This window comes from Eumetopias jubatus, unplaced genomic scaffold, assembly GCF_037043125.1.
Source record: "Eumetopias jubatus isolate StellerSeaLion01/CBP00866 unplaced genomic scaffold, mEumJub1_p1.0 scaffold_14, whole genome shotgun sequence".
Lineage (NCBI taxonomy): Eukaryota > Metazoa > Chordata > Mammalia > Carnivora > Otariidae > Eumetopias > Eumetopias jubatus.
The window spans coordinates 64,737,411-64,754,033 of record NW_028274820.1 but is presented as its reverse complement, the minus strand read 5'-3'; the positions used below and the strand labels follow the sequence as shown (position 1 = coordinate 64,754,033).

Here is a 16,623-nt window from a genome sequence, read left to right as displayed (position 1 = left end):
AACCTAAATACATGCCTCTGTGGGTTCCTGTTTGTGTACAAATGCAAATCAGACATTTAAAGGCATAAATTCTAAACCTTGGACCTGGTTCTACAGAATACTACACAGACTTGTTCTTTGTAACCAACAGCCCAATTTTTTTGAAAAGGCAAAATGCAAAATTCAATTTATTAAGTACATCCAAAACAAGATATAAATAAAATTAAAGCCAGCTAAGAGGGAAAAAATGGCACCCACAATGCAAAATATAAGTCCTCAAATTGCTTCTATCTCACTTCTGGATGGTACTGCTTCTTTTGGATGCTCCCGCAGTGGGGACTTCGTGAATATCTGCAAAATGATCATCTACATGAAGAGATTATTGGGTACTAGCTCCTCAAGCAAAGATCAACATCAAGCAATAAATAACTCAATCCAGTCCTTTGAGATAAAGGAAGTTAACTGACAAACCACCTACCTCAACACTCTTACCTGCAATTTGTTATACCTTGCAAAGGAGAAGGCCTGGGCAAGTGAGTGACCCAGCACATCAAGCCTGAGTTCCTTCAATTGGCTCCTTGACAGAGCCCACCCCCTCCCCTTCCCCTCAGGGGAATAACAAAATCTGCTGAAAGTGGCTGCTGAGTCAGCCTCTGGAATGTAAGGTGTGGTCAATCCCCAAAATGTGTGTATGGGTGTGTGTGTAACAGAATATGAATCTTTTATGCTTTTCTGCAGTTTTTAATTTAGGAAAAAAGGAAAGCCTTAAAAGTTACTCCAGAGTTGAAATTTTTCTAGCATTATCATGTACTAATTGAATATTTGGTTTTTAAATAACAACTTTATCATGATATAATTTCTATACCATACAATTCACCTATTTAAAGTTATACCCGGGGCGCCTGGGTGGCTCAGTCAGTTAAATGTCTGACTCTTGATTTTCGCTCAGGTCATGATCTCAAGAGTTGTGAGATCAAGCCCCATGTTGGGCTCGTGCTGGGTGTGGAGCCTGCTAAAGATTCTCTCTCCCTCTCTCCCCCTCTCCCTCTGCCCCTCCCCATCCTCTCTTAAATAAATAAACAAACAAACACAGTTACACCTGGAGAGCTGAGCACAGTATTAAATAATAAATATTTCAAATAAGCTATTTTAAATATTCAATGCATTAAGTATTTATTTAAAATAAATTATATTCCTCAAATCAGGCCAGGCATCTAGTTTTATTATGTATGATGTATGCATCTGGATGACATCAGAAGGATTTAAGAGCCAAGGGACATGAACTTCCACTGGCTAAGGATGAGACCACTAGAGTATCAATCAGAATAAAAGCATGTCTTGGGGAGGGGCGAATTAAGACATATTTACAGCAGTTGTTTTCAAATTTTATTTTTCTTTTAGCAAGGACTCCCCGCCCTGGCTTTTTGAAGGACTGTCTGAAGATCCTCAGCAATAAAAGAGGAGGTGGACAGGGGAGAAGGCTGAGCCCCATTTCCTCCTCTCTCCTCCTGCTCTGTAGACATACAGAACCAGGAAACATAGCCTGGAAAACATTATGTCAGGGTTATTCTAAGTCCGGTACCACAGTCAGTAAACTTAAATGCATCATGTTTCCATTTTAATTCTTAACTACATATACCTGCTTGTTTAAATGCCAGAAGGTTCTCCTTGTTGTGTTAGCCTGTCAGTGTGATTAAAAACGCCTGAAATTAAAATATAAGTAACTGCGAAGTTCCATTTACCAGCCAATATTCTGTTTTCTCCCTTCAAAAAGGACACTAGTTTGAATTCATGTTTTTTTCTAACATGATGCTTTGTATCTGTCCAGAGGGAACAAATGTCACAGGTAAAACCCACCGTGGAGGTACAAATCGGGGGGGGGGGGGCGGATGGCAATTCTGGCATCATATACTAAATTTCTACCTTGAGATCTCCAACCTTTGGACTTTCTAGTTCAAATCTCATTTCACAGATGGGAAAATGCAGGCGGGAGAGGCTGGTGCCCAAGGTTACAGCTTATGAGGCAGTGGCAGATGCTTTACTTATGAACGCCAATGACCATGAATAAGTGGAAGTTTCCACAATTCAGTGATGAGACGGTAGATGATTTAGACTAGCACTGCCCAATGGAACTTTCTACAGTGATGGAAATGCTCTGTATCTGCACTGCCCAGGATAGTAGCCCTCGGCAACATGTGGCTCTTAAGTACAAGAAATGTGGCAGTGTGGCTAAGGCATAGAATTTTAGATTTTACTTAATTTTAGTTTATTTTAAATTTAACTATAAAGAGCCATATGTCACTAGTGGCTACTCTATTGGACAGTGCAAGTCTAGACCAAAAGGTCTGGCAGGTTTCATGTGGTAAGTTGAATTCATCACAGCAATAAAAATAAGGACAGATGAGGGGCGACTGGCTGGCTTAGAAGAGCACGCAATTCCTGATCTTAGGGTTGTGGGGCCCCACACTGGGTATGGAGATTACTTAAAAAAAAATCTTTAGGGGTGCCTGGGTGGCTCAGTCATTAGGCGTCTGCCTTCGGCTCAGGTCATGATCCGGGGTCCTGGGATCGAGCCCCGCGTCGGGCTCCCTGCTCAGTGAGGAGCCTGCTTCTCCCTCTCCTCCCCGCTCATGCTCTCTGTCACTATTTGTCTCTCTCTCTCTCAAATAAATAAATAAAATCTTAAAAAAAAAATCTTTAGGGGCGCCTGGGTGGCTCAGTGGGTTAAGCGTCTGCCTTCAGCTCAGGTCATGATCCCAGGGTCCTGGGATTGAGCCCTGAGTCAGGCTTCCTGCTTAGCAGAGAGTCTGCTTCTCCCACTTCCTCTGCAGCACCCCCTGCTTGTGGTCTCTCACCCTCGCTCTCTCTTAAATAAACACACAAAGTATTTTACAATAAATAAATAAAATATTTCAAAAAAAAAAATAAGGACAGATGAAAGTAGCTTGAAGAATGAGAAAGACTTACCATCTCCATCTTCTCCATAGGCCAGGAAAGGAGGTATGGTGATGATGCGCTTTTCCCCCACACACATCCCCAACAGCCCTTTATCCATTCCAGGAATCAGCCAGCCAATGCCCACATATGTGTCATATGTTTTCATGCGATTATGACTGAAAACCAATGAGAAAGGGGGAAAGTTCCATGCTACTGAGGGTGTTTCCAACTCATTCCTCAATAAGGCTTTAGGTACCCACTTATCATCTAAATAGTGAAACTATACCTATCCCTGACAACAGGCATTTTTGGATCTTTGTTCCCAAAGACAGCAGAAGTCCTCAAAGTTAGAAGAAATGAAAATCATGTAATTAACTCACAGTGATTCACAAAACTAGGCCTGCTACTCTATCTAACCAAATACACTATAACAACAGGAAAGCCTTAAGGGTTCACTGTTCTCTAGCTTAGCACCTTACTCTTAGCACTTGTCCATAACTTCATAAACATTCAGGCTTCCCCTCTTCCTTCCATGGGAAATCTATAAAAATGGACCCAAAAAATGCATCAAACTACTTGGAAATAGGGCCCTTCGCTTAATGATGAGCTCCCAAGACAGTTAATTTAGATAAACACTGTTCTTATGTTTCTGTAAAATATATTAAAATTTTGATTCTGGCTTTACAGAGCATGACACATTAACCAAAAGCCATGAGTGAAGGAGTTGACATTAATGGAAATCGGGAAGAGTCTCTCTTCTGGTTTCTCCACGAGCATAAAAAGCAGGGGAGACAGAAGGAACTAAGGGGCATTTCACCGATATTACTTGGAATGGCGGCACATACCTTGAATCAAACAGTGTCCCATCCAAGAACGTTCCATTGTAGTGGTACCTTACAAAATCAGACACCTGGATGGTCCGAGGGCAACTGGGAGGTGTGAAATAAGTGTGAACCTGAACTTGATCTTCAGAATTCCAAATGTCCATCAGGAGTACATCAAAATGAAGAACTGAATCTGGGGGGATCACACCAGCTAAAAATTAAAGAGAATTCACACTGAGAAGCTGCTGCCTTTACTGTGCTGCCTTTCAGGCCAGATGAATAAACACCTATGATGCTGCCCAGGTGTTCAAGGGAGTCACTGAACAATTCCAAAATGGGTCATGTTCTCTCCCTCTTACCTCCAAATAAAATGGAAAGAAATGAGGAAAAAATGGTCTTCCTCTCAACAAGGGTGACATTCAATTCACCTGTGTTAATAACAACTTCTTTTATATCTAGAAGAAATGAACCAAAGATGAAATTTTAGCTGTGTGTGTGTGTGTGTGTGTGTGTGTGTGTTCACTGCTTCTCACTGTCCTCAATTTAAAGCTTCTGAAGATTCTCTGATCTGCCTGACCTAATACCCTTCAAATGTTCTGGTTGTTTCTGCAAATGTGTTTACAAACATGGAACAAAAACTTACAAACTCCTTCACTTCCATAGGCAAGCTTTGGGGGGATCTTCACAAAGCGCCTCTCATTTACACACATCCCAACCAGAGCTTGGTCCATGCCTGCAATCAGTTGTCCTTTTCCCACAAACACGTTGAAAGTGGAGTCTCTGTCATAGCTGAAGACCCAAGAGGTAGAGAAAAATAAAAGTATAAGTTAATCCTTCCCTTAGTGAAACCAGTGAAAATGTACCCATGGACAGAGTGAGGTCACTGGAAAGCAAAAACAGCCTGTAGAGGACTTACTGACACAGGAAATGTCTTCACTAACAGTACATCGTTGGTTGGAATTTTTTAATTACTTTGAACATTGCCAAGAAATCTAGTTAGATAAGCAACCCTCCTTATATATATCATTTTGCAAAGTAGCTACCAATACTTCCACTAAAAAAGTTTATTCCATTTCTATGTGATCAGCATTTAAAACCAACAACATAAGATACTAACACTCCAGTTAACATATATATTTGATTGTTCTTTTCTTTCCTTAAGTCTATAAGTTAAAGATGCAGCATGGTGTAGCATAAAGGATACTTAAACTCTCTTAAATTGTTTCCTCCACCGCAAAATGGGAATAACAATAATAGCCTTCCCAAGATCTATACAATATTACTGTGCTCGCTTTGGCAGCACATACACCAAGATCTATATGATATTACAATCTGAAAAGTGCTCAGAAAACCTCAGAATTATGTCACTATTATTATAATTATTACAGGTAATGGGAAGTCTGATACGTTCTTGAAATCACAAACATATGTGATTTTAAAGGCTGGCTGGTGATGGCCTTAGGTTGAAAGATAAATAATGGAACCGTGGCCAACATCCATGCTCTCATCCTTTTTAATGTCAAATTCTGCATCCAACAAGGGTTTGCCTATTAGGAGACTGTGCTAGGTGCTTTGGAGGATATAAAAAAGCCCAAGGCATGGATTTTGGCTATTAAAAAAAAAAAAAAAAAAACCTAGCAGAGATAACCAGAGAGTTTCAAATACTGTGTTTAAGAAAATAACTACAGGGCTTCGTTTATAATAATGAAACACTGGAAATAACTTAGAAATTTCAAAGGTATGGCACTGATTGCATTTAAGGCAAGGTCATATAATAAAACACTCAATGGCCATTTAAAAATACCAGATTTATATCCATTGGCACAGAAGGACATATATAGTAATAGAGAAGTGCGGATTACAGAGCCACAGTATAAAATAATTCTATTTTGAATTTATATATATAGATGCATATGAAAAAATCCACTAGGTGATACATAAAAACATTAATAATGGTAATCTATGAGTAGGGGATTTCAGGTGGTTTAATTCTCTCTTAATTTTCAAAGTGAACATGTAATATTCATGTAAGAAAATATTAAGAACTGTTGGGAGGCGCCTGGGTGGCTCAGTCGGTTAAGTGTTGCACTCTTGATTCTGGCTCAGGTCATGGTCTCAGGGTCGTGGGATGGAGAACCGCATCAGGCTCGGCGCCCAGCATGGAGTCTTCCTGAGATTCTCTCCCTACCTCTCCCTCTGTCCCTCCTCCCACGCTCTCTCTCAAATAAATAAAGTAAAATAAAATAAAATAAAATAAAATAAATAAAATAAAATAAAATAAAATAAAATAAAATAAAATAAAATAAAATAAAAAAATAAAATAAAATAAAATAAAATAAAATAAAATAAAATAAAATAAAATAAAAAGAGCCGTTGGAATTTACCTCATTCCAATGTGCAGCCCTTCATTTGGTAAAATACTTTCTCATTTTCCCTAATAAACAGCTTGGAAGAGCAGCACAGTCTACTTCACCACCCATCAGGGCAGCTTCCTCAGACCTGCCCCTTTTTTTCTTCCTTCTCCTAGTTTTACAACTTATTTTAATAGCCTTCCTTTCACAGGATCAGGGAAAAGAAAGCAAGACTCCAAGTTCAGGTCAGCAAGCCAGAGGACAAAAACACATGGTCAGCTTTGTGCCCAAGACAGCTTTACACCTCCACCCTCCACCTCCAGGGACCAACACCCGCCCCCAGGAATGCCAGCTCTTTAATTTCACTTGGCTGGGGACTTGCCATGCCCTGAACCACCATCCAACTGCAGGGTTTATATTAATAATGAACTAGAACTGGAAGCTTCAAAGACATCCCAGGTACAGAACATATGCAAACAGCTATGTTTGTTCCAGGCTGGAGCACCCCTTTATAAAGGCTGGAAACCACTTTATAAATAAATCTTTCATCCATGGAATCTGAATACAGTTCCCAAATTTAATAAGAGTTTTTAATAATAACTACCACTTAGTGTTTATTATGTGTGGGGCACGGTGGCAAACTAAGCTTTTCCACATGCTATTCCCATTTAATCATCACACAAAACTTCAAGGTAGGTGCTGATACTCAGGCACCTTGGGGGCGACAGGCTAACAATGTTAACCAAGTGGGGGAAAAGCTAGAACCCAGGTCTATCTCACCTTTAACCTCCTAGCGCAGGGCCTCCCCCCTAGGTGGTATATAAAAACTGTTGTTGCCTTGCAATATTAATATCTTCATTTGACTGCCTAAGCAGAGTGCTAAAAACAAAAATACACCTTTCTGAAAGAATAGTTATAATTTACATATGTGAGAAACTAACAATGCAAGACTAGTCTTATCTCCTGCTTAAAACTGACCATCTGGAAAAATAAAGTCGTTCTGAGTAAATCTGTGCTGATCAGCACAACTGGCACAAATTCATATGCAGCGTCAAGCCCAGAACTGGTGAGGAAAATTATTTCTGCAAGCTCTGGAATAAGCACTTAATACAGCCTGTCCCCATATCTGGCTGATTTACACCTTCTGCAGACGTCCCAGTTGAGGTCCTGCAAGAAACAGATGATACACCCAAACTAAGCAGCTCCAGGAAAGTTTAATGAAGGGGCTGTGTGCAAAGGAGTGTGCAGGGTACAGAGAACACAAGAACAACATGGTTATCTCTGGGGACAAGTAGAGAGTGCACTGTCAGACCTGGGCTTGAAGGATCCAGGGACAGAGAAGGTTCAGGGCGAGCTGACAGAGGCTCAGCTAGGACCTCCAGTCTAGGGACACAAATGGTGGAGACTCAGGGAGTCAAGGGAATAAGTACCTCCACCTCACTCTCCTCCCTCTGATCTCCAGCTGCTACCCCACTGGCTGAACCCAACCAGGAGCCAGATGACAAGGGGGTCATTGATATAACCCATACTAAGTACATGTAGTTCATACAGCCTCGTAGAGTGAAAAGCAAGTAGATCAGAAGGAGAGGGGACCTAGAAAGGCAAATGGAAATCACCTAACACATCCAACACCCCCCTTTCCTCCCCATCAGCTTGTTTTTCTCCCCTGTTCATCCACTGCTGTAAACCCTTTGATTGCTTCTACTTTCTCTTGCCCCAAGGGGGTGATGAAAGGTGGCTGCAGCATCCCCTGATGATGCCCTTCCCGTTCACTGGCCCAAGGATCACTAAGACAGGAGACATCACATAAAACCCATCATATGCAAGTCATTAAACCGTCTACCCATGAGCACGCGTGATCGTGCAGCATATTCTTCAGGATGAGTAACTACCTCCGTGGCTGCATTCCTGAAGCATAAATACTGTGGCTCTATTTCTAAACATAGATTTCAATCTGCAGTGATGGTGAACTTTTAAAAGAATATATGTCTGGGTGCCTGGGTGGCTCAGTTGGTTAAGCGTCTGCCTTCGGCTCAGGTCACGATCCCATGATCCTGGAATGGAGTTCCACATCAGACTCCTTACTGTGCGCCTCTCACCCCTCACTCGTGCTCTCTTGCTCATTCTCTCTCTCTTAAATAAATAAAATCTTTGGGCGCCTGGGTGGCTCAGTCGTTAAGCGTCTCCCTTCGGCTCGGGTCATGATCCCAGGGTCCTGGGATCGAGTCCCACATCGGGCTCCCAGCTCAGCAGGAAGCCTGCTTCTCCCTCTCCCACTCCCCCTGCTTGTGTTCCTGCTCTCGCTGTCTCTCTCTGTCCAATAAATAAATAAAATCTTAAAAAACAAATAAAAATAAAAAAATAAAAGACAATAGCTGTTAAAATTATTTAAAAAAAATAAAATAAATAAAATCTTTAAAAAAAGAAGAAGAAGAAGAAGAAGGAAGAAGAAGAAGGAAGGAGAAGAAGAAGAAGGAGAAGAAGAAGAAAGAAGAAGAAGAAGAAGGAGGGGCGCCTGGGTGGCTCAGTTGGTTAAGCGACTGCCTTCGGCTCAGGTCATGATCTCAGGGTCCTGGGATCGAGCCCCGCGTCGGGCTCCCTGCTCCGCAGGAAGCCTGCTTCTCCCTCTGACCCTCCCCCTGCTTGTGTTCCCTCTCTCGCTGTCTCTCTCTCTCTCTGTCAGTTAAATAAATAAATAAAATCTTGAAAAAAAAAAAAAAGAAGAAGAAGAAAGAAGAAGAAGGAGAAGAAGAAGAAAGAAGAAGAAGGAGAAGGAGAAGAAGAAGAAAGAAGAAGAAGAAGAAGGAGAAGAAGAAGAAGAAGAAGAAGAACATATGTCATGGGGAGCCTGGCTGGCTCAGTCAGAAAAGCATGCAACTCTTGATCTTGGGGTCATGAGTTCGAGCCCCACACTGGGTGTAGAGATTACTTAAATAAATAAATATTAAAAATAGATAAATAAAAATAAAAGAAAATATGTCAAACTGAACGTACTTCCTCCCTAGAGTCCCCAAAGACCATTCCTTCCCCCAAGTTCCTATGCTCCTCTTCATGAAAAAACAAAACAAAACAAAAAACAACTTAGGAAAACAGCGAGGAGACCATTGCTGTCAAGAGCTGGCAACAAAATTTGGAAGATGGAAAGGGAACAGAGTGTAGGATCTGATGTAGTAGGGAAGAAAAAGAATCTAGGGGAAGCAGAGAGGACCTGGCCAAGGGGACCTGGCCATGTGCCACCCTGAGTCTGAAGAGGTGCAGGGTGGAATGTGGCAGCGCAGAGGGAAGCCTGGAGCTTGCAAGTCTGCCTCCATAACAGCTACACCCCACTCCCAGCCCCTTCCCCTCCTAGCAGCTTGGCAACTACAGTTTTAAGCTTTATGGAATTACTCACCTGATTTTAAAAACTCTGAATATATGCAAAAGTAATATAGAATACGACGTTTAAAAATTAAATTAACTGTAAAACTTTTGACAAAAATTCATATATGTTTATACTACTTGTTGCTGAGATTATTTTTATCTCAGATCCAGAAACAAAGGAAAAATGGCAATTACAGAAGGAAGGGAAAGCTGCCTTGAGGTTAGAACTGAAGTCCTGCTCAGCTATGAGAGGACATGTCAGCTTGTTCTATATGCCAATTTTAGAATGAGTTTAGACAAATAAAGGCTGAATATGATACTTTCCCCCCATCTTTACTGAGGTATAATTGACAAATAAAAATTGCGTCTATTTAAAGTGTATGATCTGATGTTTTGATGATATACGTATACGGTGTGAATCACTACAATCAAGCTATTCACATATCTCACATAGTTACCACTGTCTTTCTTTTTTGTGGTGAGAACACTTTAGGTTTACCCTGTCAGTAAATTTCAAGTATAAAGAAAGTATGCTTAAATTTCAAGTATACAGTACAATATCATTAATTATATTCACCATGCTATCAGTTAGACTGAATTCATTTCTTTGAACATTAAAGAGACTGCCATATGGGGTGCCTGGGTGGCTCAGTCATTAAGCATCTGCCTTCAGCTCAGGTCATGATCCCAGGGTGCTGGGACAGAGCACCACATCAGGCTCCCTGCTCAGCGGGGAGTCTGCTTCTCCCTCTGCCTGCCACTCCCCCTGCTTGTGTTCCCTCTCTTGCTGTGTCTCTCTCTATCAAATAAATAAATAAAAATCTTTAAAAAAATAAAAAATAAAAAAAATAAAGAGACTGCCATATTTTGAGAATTCATACAGGAGGGAAGCAAGATAATAAAGATCCAGCCACTGGGCATGGGAACCATGTTTGGGGTGCCTGAAAGTTGGTCTAGTCTCAGGCCAACTCAGATGACTGGCTCGCTTGGGACCTACCTGACAGGAGGACTATGGTTCTGCCAGAGCCATCCCTGAATGGGGCTGAAACATGCACGAAATGCACGAAAGCAGAAACTTACCTCCTAGCTGTTAGTCTCCCTCTGAGATGAGCCAGGTAAGATTCAACACCTTCCCCTGGCTGAGTTCCACCACTGAGCCCACATGCAGACTTGAAAAATCTGACTTTTCTGCCTCCCACCTCTCTCTCCACACCACATGCTCTCAAAGGTGACTCTGGGCTTCCCAGACTCTTTGCCCAAGATTATATCCCCCAAACACCCACCTCTACCAGCTGCTAAGGAGCCGTGGCAGGGGGAAAAGGCAAGCCGTTAATGAACTGGCTAACTATCGGCCACCAGATGCAAAAAGGAAGAACGCTGCAAGAGAGGGAGAGAGAGAAGGTGAGGGAGAAGAGACAAAGGAGTAAGAGTGAAGAGGAGAGAAACAAGAAAGAACACATCCATTCTTGCCTCCACAGAGGATAACACCCTGAAACGCAAGCAGTTGGCACGTTAAAATATCATTAAGAGAAAAACTGTGCAAAGCAAAGTGAAATCATTCCACAGCTATTGTGGATTTTTGTTTTTCAGCAACTGCACAAGTTAAAATATTAGATCTCTATAAATCTTATTCTACACAAGTTCTCAGCCAGTAAAATATAGCCTAATTAATCAATATCAATGCACAGTCGCTCGCAATGACCCACAAATGAAAATTAAAAGCAATGACATTAAGTCTTCACAGGGTGTTTGTTTTTGTTTTTGTTTTTTTTTAAAGACAACTGGCTTTAAGATTTTATTTATTTATTTGAGAGAGAGAGAGAGAGCAAGTGCAAGCAGGGGGAAGGTGGAAGAGAAGGGGGGAAAGTCCCAAGCAACCACAGGGCTCCATCTCACGACCCATGAGATCATGACCTGAGCTAAAACCAAGAGTCGGATATTTAACAGACTGAGCCACCCAGGCGCCCCTGCAGGTGAATGGCCTCAAGAGACCCTAGTAAGTACTGCCTGGAGGCTAGGATCTTTCCCTAAAGTAGGCAGAGACACACTGGGCTAAAGCGCATCCATAGGAGGAGCTGCTATTTCAGATTCACACTTTAAAAGTTCCCTGCCTAAGTGAGCCTTGTCATTACCTGATCCGTCGCCCCATCACCACTTAACTTCTCCAGTCCACCCTGACACCATCTGCGGTGCTGCCCAGCTCCCTAGCTCTTCTTAGAACCCATCCTCCAGAAGGGGTGAGGCTTAACACCCCTTTCACTCAATACCCACCAGGTATTAACGGTAGGTACTCAACAAATACTTGTTGAATGAATAAATATATAAAATTAAGCAGACCTCTGTTAATAAGTCTTTGATAGGTACTCAACAAATATTTGTTGAATGAATACATAAAAGTAAGCAGACCTCTGTTAATAAGTCTTTGATAGGTACTCAACAAATATTTGTTTAATGAATAAATATATAAAATTAAGCAAACCTCTGTTAATGTCTTTGATTCTTTTAGAGCAAGAGTTCTCAAAGTGTGGTCCTCAGACCGGCAGCCAAAGCATCATCTGGGAACTTAGAAATGCAAATAAATTCTCAGGCCCCACCCAGACCTACCGATTCAGGAACTGGGTAGAACAAGCTCTCCGGGTGATTGTAATGCGTGTACAGTTTGAGCACCACTGTGTAGAGCATCCCACCCAAGAGGGCATGTGGTAGGCACACAAAAATATTTACTGCATATCGGGACCTTGAGGGTCCGCACACAAGCCTGGAGGCTGTGAAGGCACTGACCAGATGCTAAGTTTGGCTGCTAAGGATAACAGGAACATGTTTAATTTAAGTCACCAGAAGGAAATCAGAGCAAGTGAAGAGGCCGTCCCCCTCACCCTTATTGCTAGGAAGGCTATGGAACTCCTAAAAAAGCTGTATCAGGAGTAGCTGACAAGGAGCTCCCAAGAGCTGGAGAGTGTGAGCAGGAGCCCCCCGGAAACTCTAGCCTGGAAGCTGCTGTCTTCTTCAGTCTAGAGCAGTAGCCGCAGGAGCACATGAACAAGCCCACGGAAGCTCCGGAATAAAATGAAACCATGTCCAAACCAGTGGCCAAGGGCCATCAGGCTGGCAAGCGCAAATGCTCATAAGCTGAAAAGATACTAACTGCTCCCAAGTGCCAGGCAGAGACGCAGGAAGAAAGCTCGATGAAAAGAGAAGCCCTTTGTGGCTTATGACTCTGGTCAGAGTACAGGCGTTTTCTTCTGAGCAAAACCTCCAAAATAGCAGCCAGAAGCCCAGATACTCAGATTTCTCCTCCTCTAAGCTCTTTGGGCAGGAATAGCAAAGTTGTGCCTTAATGCTTCATAAATTCCCAAAGGAAGGGAGGCCCTAGAGAAAAACTCACTCCAGTGAAACACCTACTGTGTGTCCTGCCCTTTCCACCCCACTGTCCACACTGCAGCCACAGAAACATCTGATTCCTCACCCCCTGATTAAAATTCTTCAATGCTTTCCACTGTCCTAGACAGAGTCCAAATTCCATAGCCGGGCAGAAAAGATCTCTCAAAGTTGGGCCCAGCCTTCCTTCCTCTCCAGCCTCTTCCTTTCCCCTGGCCTTTTCCTGTCCGTCCCTCCCCCACCCCTGCTCCAAACTCAGGCCGCAGTGAACAGCTTTCACAGCCCCCGACACAAGGTGCCCACCGCCAGGTCTCTGCATCAGCTCTGCCCTCCACCAGCCACGTCCTTTCTACCCTCCACAGCCCTCACCCCTCTGCTCAGCCCTGGTCAATTTTTGTTGCTGTTGTTTGTTTGCTTATTTTTTTAAGATTTATGTGTTCATTTTAGAGAGACAGACAGAGCATGAGTGAGAGGGGCAGGAGAAGGAGAGAGAATCTCAGGCGGCCTCCACGCTGAGCGCTGTGGGGCCCCATCTCATGACCCTGACTGAGATCAGGACTTGAGCAGAAACCAAGAGTCAGCCGCTTAACCGCTTGCACCACCCAGGTGCCCCAGCCCTGGTCAATTTTAATCATCTTCAGGTCTTATCCCTGCAATCCTGGAACTCCATCCCGACCGCTCGCTCTCTCTCTCTTTCTCTCTCTCTGACCCCATGCAACATACAGTTGAGCTTTCTGTGTGTTTCCACAGCTTCTTGCCTTTCTTTCATTATATATATGCATAGACTATGGACCACAGACTATAGACTCTGGCCCTACGCTGCTTAAGTTCAAAATCTCACTCGAAGACTTAGTAGCCAAGGCCCTTGAGCAAGTTACTTGGAACTTTCTGAGCCTCTGTTTCTTCATCTGTTGTCGAGGTACCTACTTCATTGTCTTGTGACGTTAATTAATTTATTTGAGATTAAATGAATTCATACGCTGATAGGTATATGGTAAGAACCGTGTGAACTCTGCATGTGAGACAAAAGTGTATGCAATTATTCTTTCTGTACATTTCACACTACGTAATTGCCCAGACTATAAGGTGTAGGGACAGGGAAGGACACTGTCTTCAGGGGCAGACACTACACACACGTTTGCTGATTGGATGGTAGTGCCTCTAATGTCTTCTGTTTTCCCACACTGCCTCACAGCGGCTGCCATGCCTAGAGGGTAGAAAGTATCAGACAACTTGTTCTAGTGGGAATTATTAATTACCACCAGCACAAGCAGGAAATTGTTCCTTATTTTCTAACTAAGGAAGCAAACAAAAGAAGATACACAAATGGCCAATAAACGCATAAAAAGATGCTCGGCATCATTAGTCATTAGGGAAACATGAACCAAAACCACAATGAGATACCACTTCATACCCACCAGGATAGCTAGAATAAAGAAGAAAATTTCAGTGGGAAGAATGTGGAGAATTAGAACCACTCATACATTGCTGGTGGGAGTATAAAATGGTGAAGCCACGTTGGAAAACAATTTGGCAGTTCCTCAAAAAGTTAAACACAGTTACCAAAGGACCCAGCAATTCCACTCCTGGGTATATATCCAAAAGAAAGAAAAGCACATATCCACACAAAACTCTGTACACAAATGTTCATTGGCCAAAAAGTATAAGCAATACAAATTGCCATCAACTGATGACTGGATAAACAAAATACAGTACAGCCACACTGTGGAATATTATACATCCATTAAAAAGGAATGGGGTACTGGTCCATGCTACAACATGGATGAACCCTGAAAATATTATGCTAACTGAAAGAAGCCAGATACGATTTACCACACATTATATGATTACACATAGAGACAGAAAGTAGATTAGTGGTTGCCTAGGGCTGGAGAGGAGGGGAGTGCCTGCTAATGGGTTCAGCCTTTCTTTTTTGGAGTGATGAGAATGTTCTAGAATTAGATAGCTGTGATGGTTGTATAAATCTATGAATATACTAAAACCACCAAATTGTATGCCTTAAATGGGTGAATTGTATGGTATGTGAATTATATCTCAGTAAAGCTGTTAAAAATAAAAAGAAGCAACTGAAACAACAGAAAACGACCATTTCTAAGCACTTGCCTATGTACCACTTTGCATGCTAAACAGCTTTTGTATATTCATTGTCTGAAATTTCAAAAAAGGCAAGAGAGTCTACAAGTATTTTTTTAAAAGATAACTTCTGGAATGAGCCTGCACAGCCTCGGGCAGATGCTCTTTGCCTAGTCTGCTGATTCACTGAGAGACCTGGGTTTGTAACAAAGCCTTGGGGAGGAGAGCAGACTGTAGCTGGAGGAAGAGGTCTCTTAACCCTAAAGCTCAACTGGAGAGAAGCTAGGGACAGGTATTGTGACCTCCGGGCGGAGATGAGGGAAGGAATCCTGGGCATGGTCCAGGGCCCCAGAGCAAAGCTGAGTGACCTGCTCTGGACTACCCCACACCCAGTGGCCGAAAAGGAAGGGCTGCAGTACCTTAAGCACAGACCCAAGCCTTGGACTGTCAGGGTTTTCAGTCGGACCCCACTTAAACAAGTTTCTTAGCCTCGGTGGCCTCAAGTAACCTTACTGGCAAAATAATGGTACCTACCTAAGAGATCCGTTGTAAGAAATGAATGAGTTCATTGTAGGGAAAGCACTTAGAACTACCCTGGCACATTGTAATACCTCTATAAATGTTAACGGCTGCTATCATCAGCTCATCATCACCATCATCATCATCATCATCTACTGCGAAAGGCATCATCTGACTCAAGGGGCCTGTCCAAGGGCCAGTAAAGGGAGGTAGCAGACAGACATAAACATTTACTCTTGGGGTGGAGGTCTATTGGCAGAGTGGCCATTTTACACAGATTTCGCGTCGTGTGAATGCGCTGGGAGGACAGGAAGGACGGGATTTGTTCCAACCCCTCTGTGCCAGGTCCTAACCAAGACTCCAGTCCCGGGCGGGCGGACCACGGGAGCGTTAGGAACCGACCGGTAGGCTCACCCCACGGCGGAGAGATTTAGGGTCGCTGAGCTTTTGGGTAGGAGGAGGGAGAGGGAGGGGCGCGGGGTTCGCTGGGCGGAGCTGGGGGAGGTCCGTCCGGAGGGAAAGGCCTGTCCGGAGAGAGGGAAGCGGGAGAGCGGGCGCTGCTGCCTGGGAGGCCCGGCTGGGCGTCCGAGGCGTGGTACCTGGAGTCGAACTTCTGGCCGTCGGGGAACGTCCCCACGTAGTGGTAGCGCACGAAGTCGCCGCTGCGCACGGTGCGCGGGCACTCGTCGGGCACGAAGCGCCGCTCGATCTGCAGCTCCGTGTCGAGGCCCAGGCCCGCCACGGGCGCCGCCTGCCCCGTCACCCAGAGCAGCAGCAGCAGCAGCGGTGGCGGCGGCGGGGACCGCCAGCCCCGGGCCCTGAACGCCATCGGGGGGGGGGGCGACGAGGAGAGCAGCGAGGGGCGGGCGCGGGGCGCGACGCGGAGCCGGCGAGGGCGTGCGGAGCTCGGGCAGCGCGGGTCGGAGCTGGGCGCGCCGCGGCGTTTGCAAACGTGGAAAAGAGTCCCGGCCCTCCCTGGGCGGCAGCCACCGCCCCCTCTCCCACCCCCCGCCCCCCGGCCACATCCGAGCGAGGGGAGGAGCCGCCGCCGCGCGCCAGGGCCGGTCTGCCGCGCCCCGCGCCGCCCGGCCCTGCCCTGCCCTGCCCTGCCCCGAGAGCTGGCCCGCCCGGGGAAGAGGGCTGGCAACTTCAGAGGGAACCTGTCCCCGAGGGAGAAATCG

At 44.2% G+C, this 16,623-nt stretch overlaps 1 protein-coding gene across 2 annotated transcripts in view; it reads right to left on the bottom strand.

The window, feature by feature from the left end:
* The window catches only part of FKBP9 (FKBP prolyl isomerase 9), a 39,521-nt gene extending 23,128 nt beyond the window's left edge, over positions 1-16,393 (bottom strand). The window contains exons 1-4 of one of the 2 annotated variants that reach the window (XM_028092266.2): positions 16,042-16,393; positions 4,384-4,529; positions 3,762-3,951; positions 2,947-3,092 (exon numbers count right to left, since the gene is read on the bottom strand). In XM_028092266.2, the coding sequence (XP_027948067.1) occupies positions 2,947-3,092; positions 3,762-3,951; positions 4,384-4,529; positions 16,042-16,271 (712 nt within the window). In that variant the 5' untranslated portion in view covers positions 16,272-16,393. Of the gene's footprint in view, positions 1-2,946; positions 3,093-3,761; positions 3,952-4,383; positions 4,530-11,930; positions 12,019-16,041 lie in introns of those variants that run through there. The other variant, XM_028092267.2, reaches the window with a different exon arrangement.
* Positions 16,394-16,623: the final 230 nt, after the last annotated feature.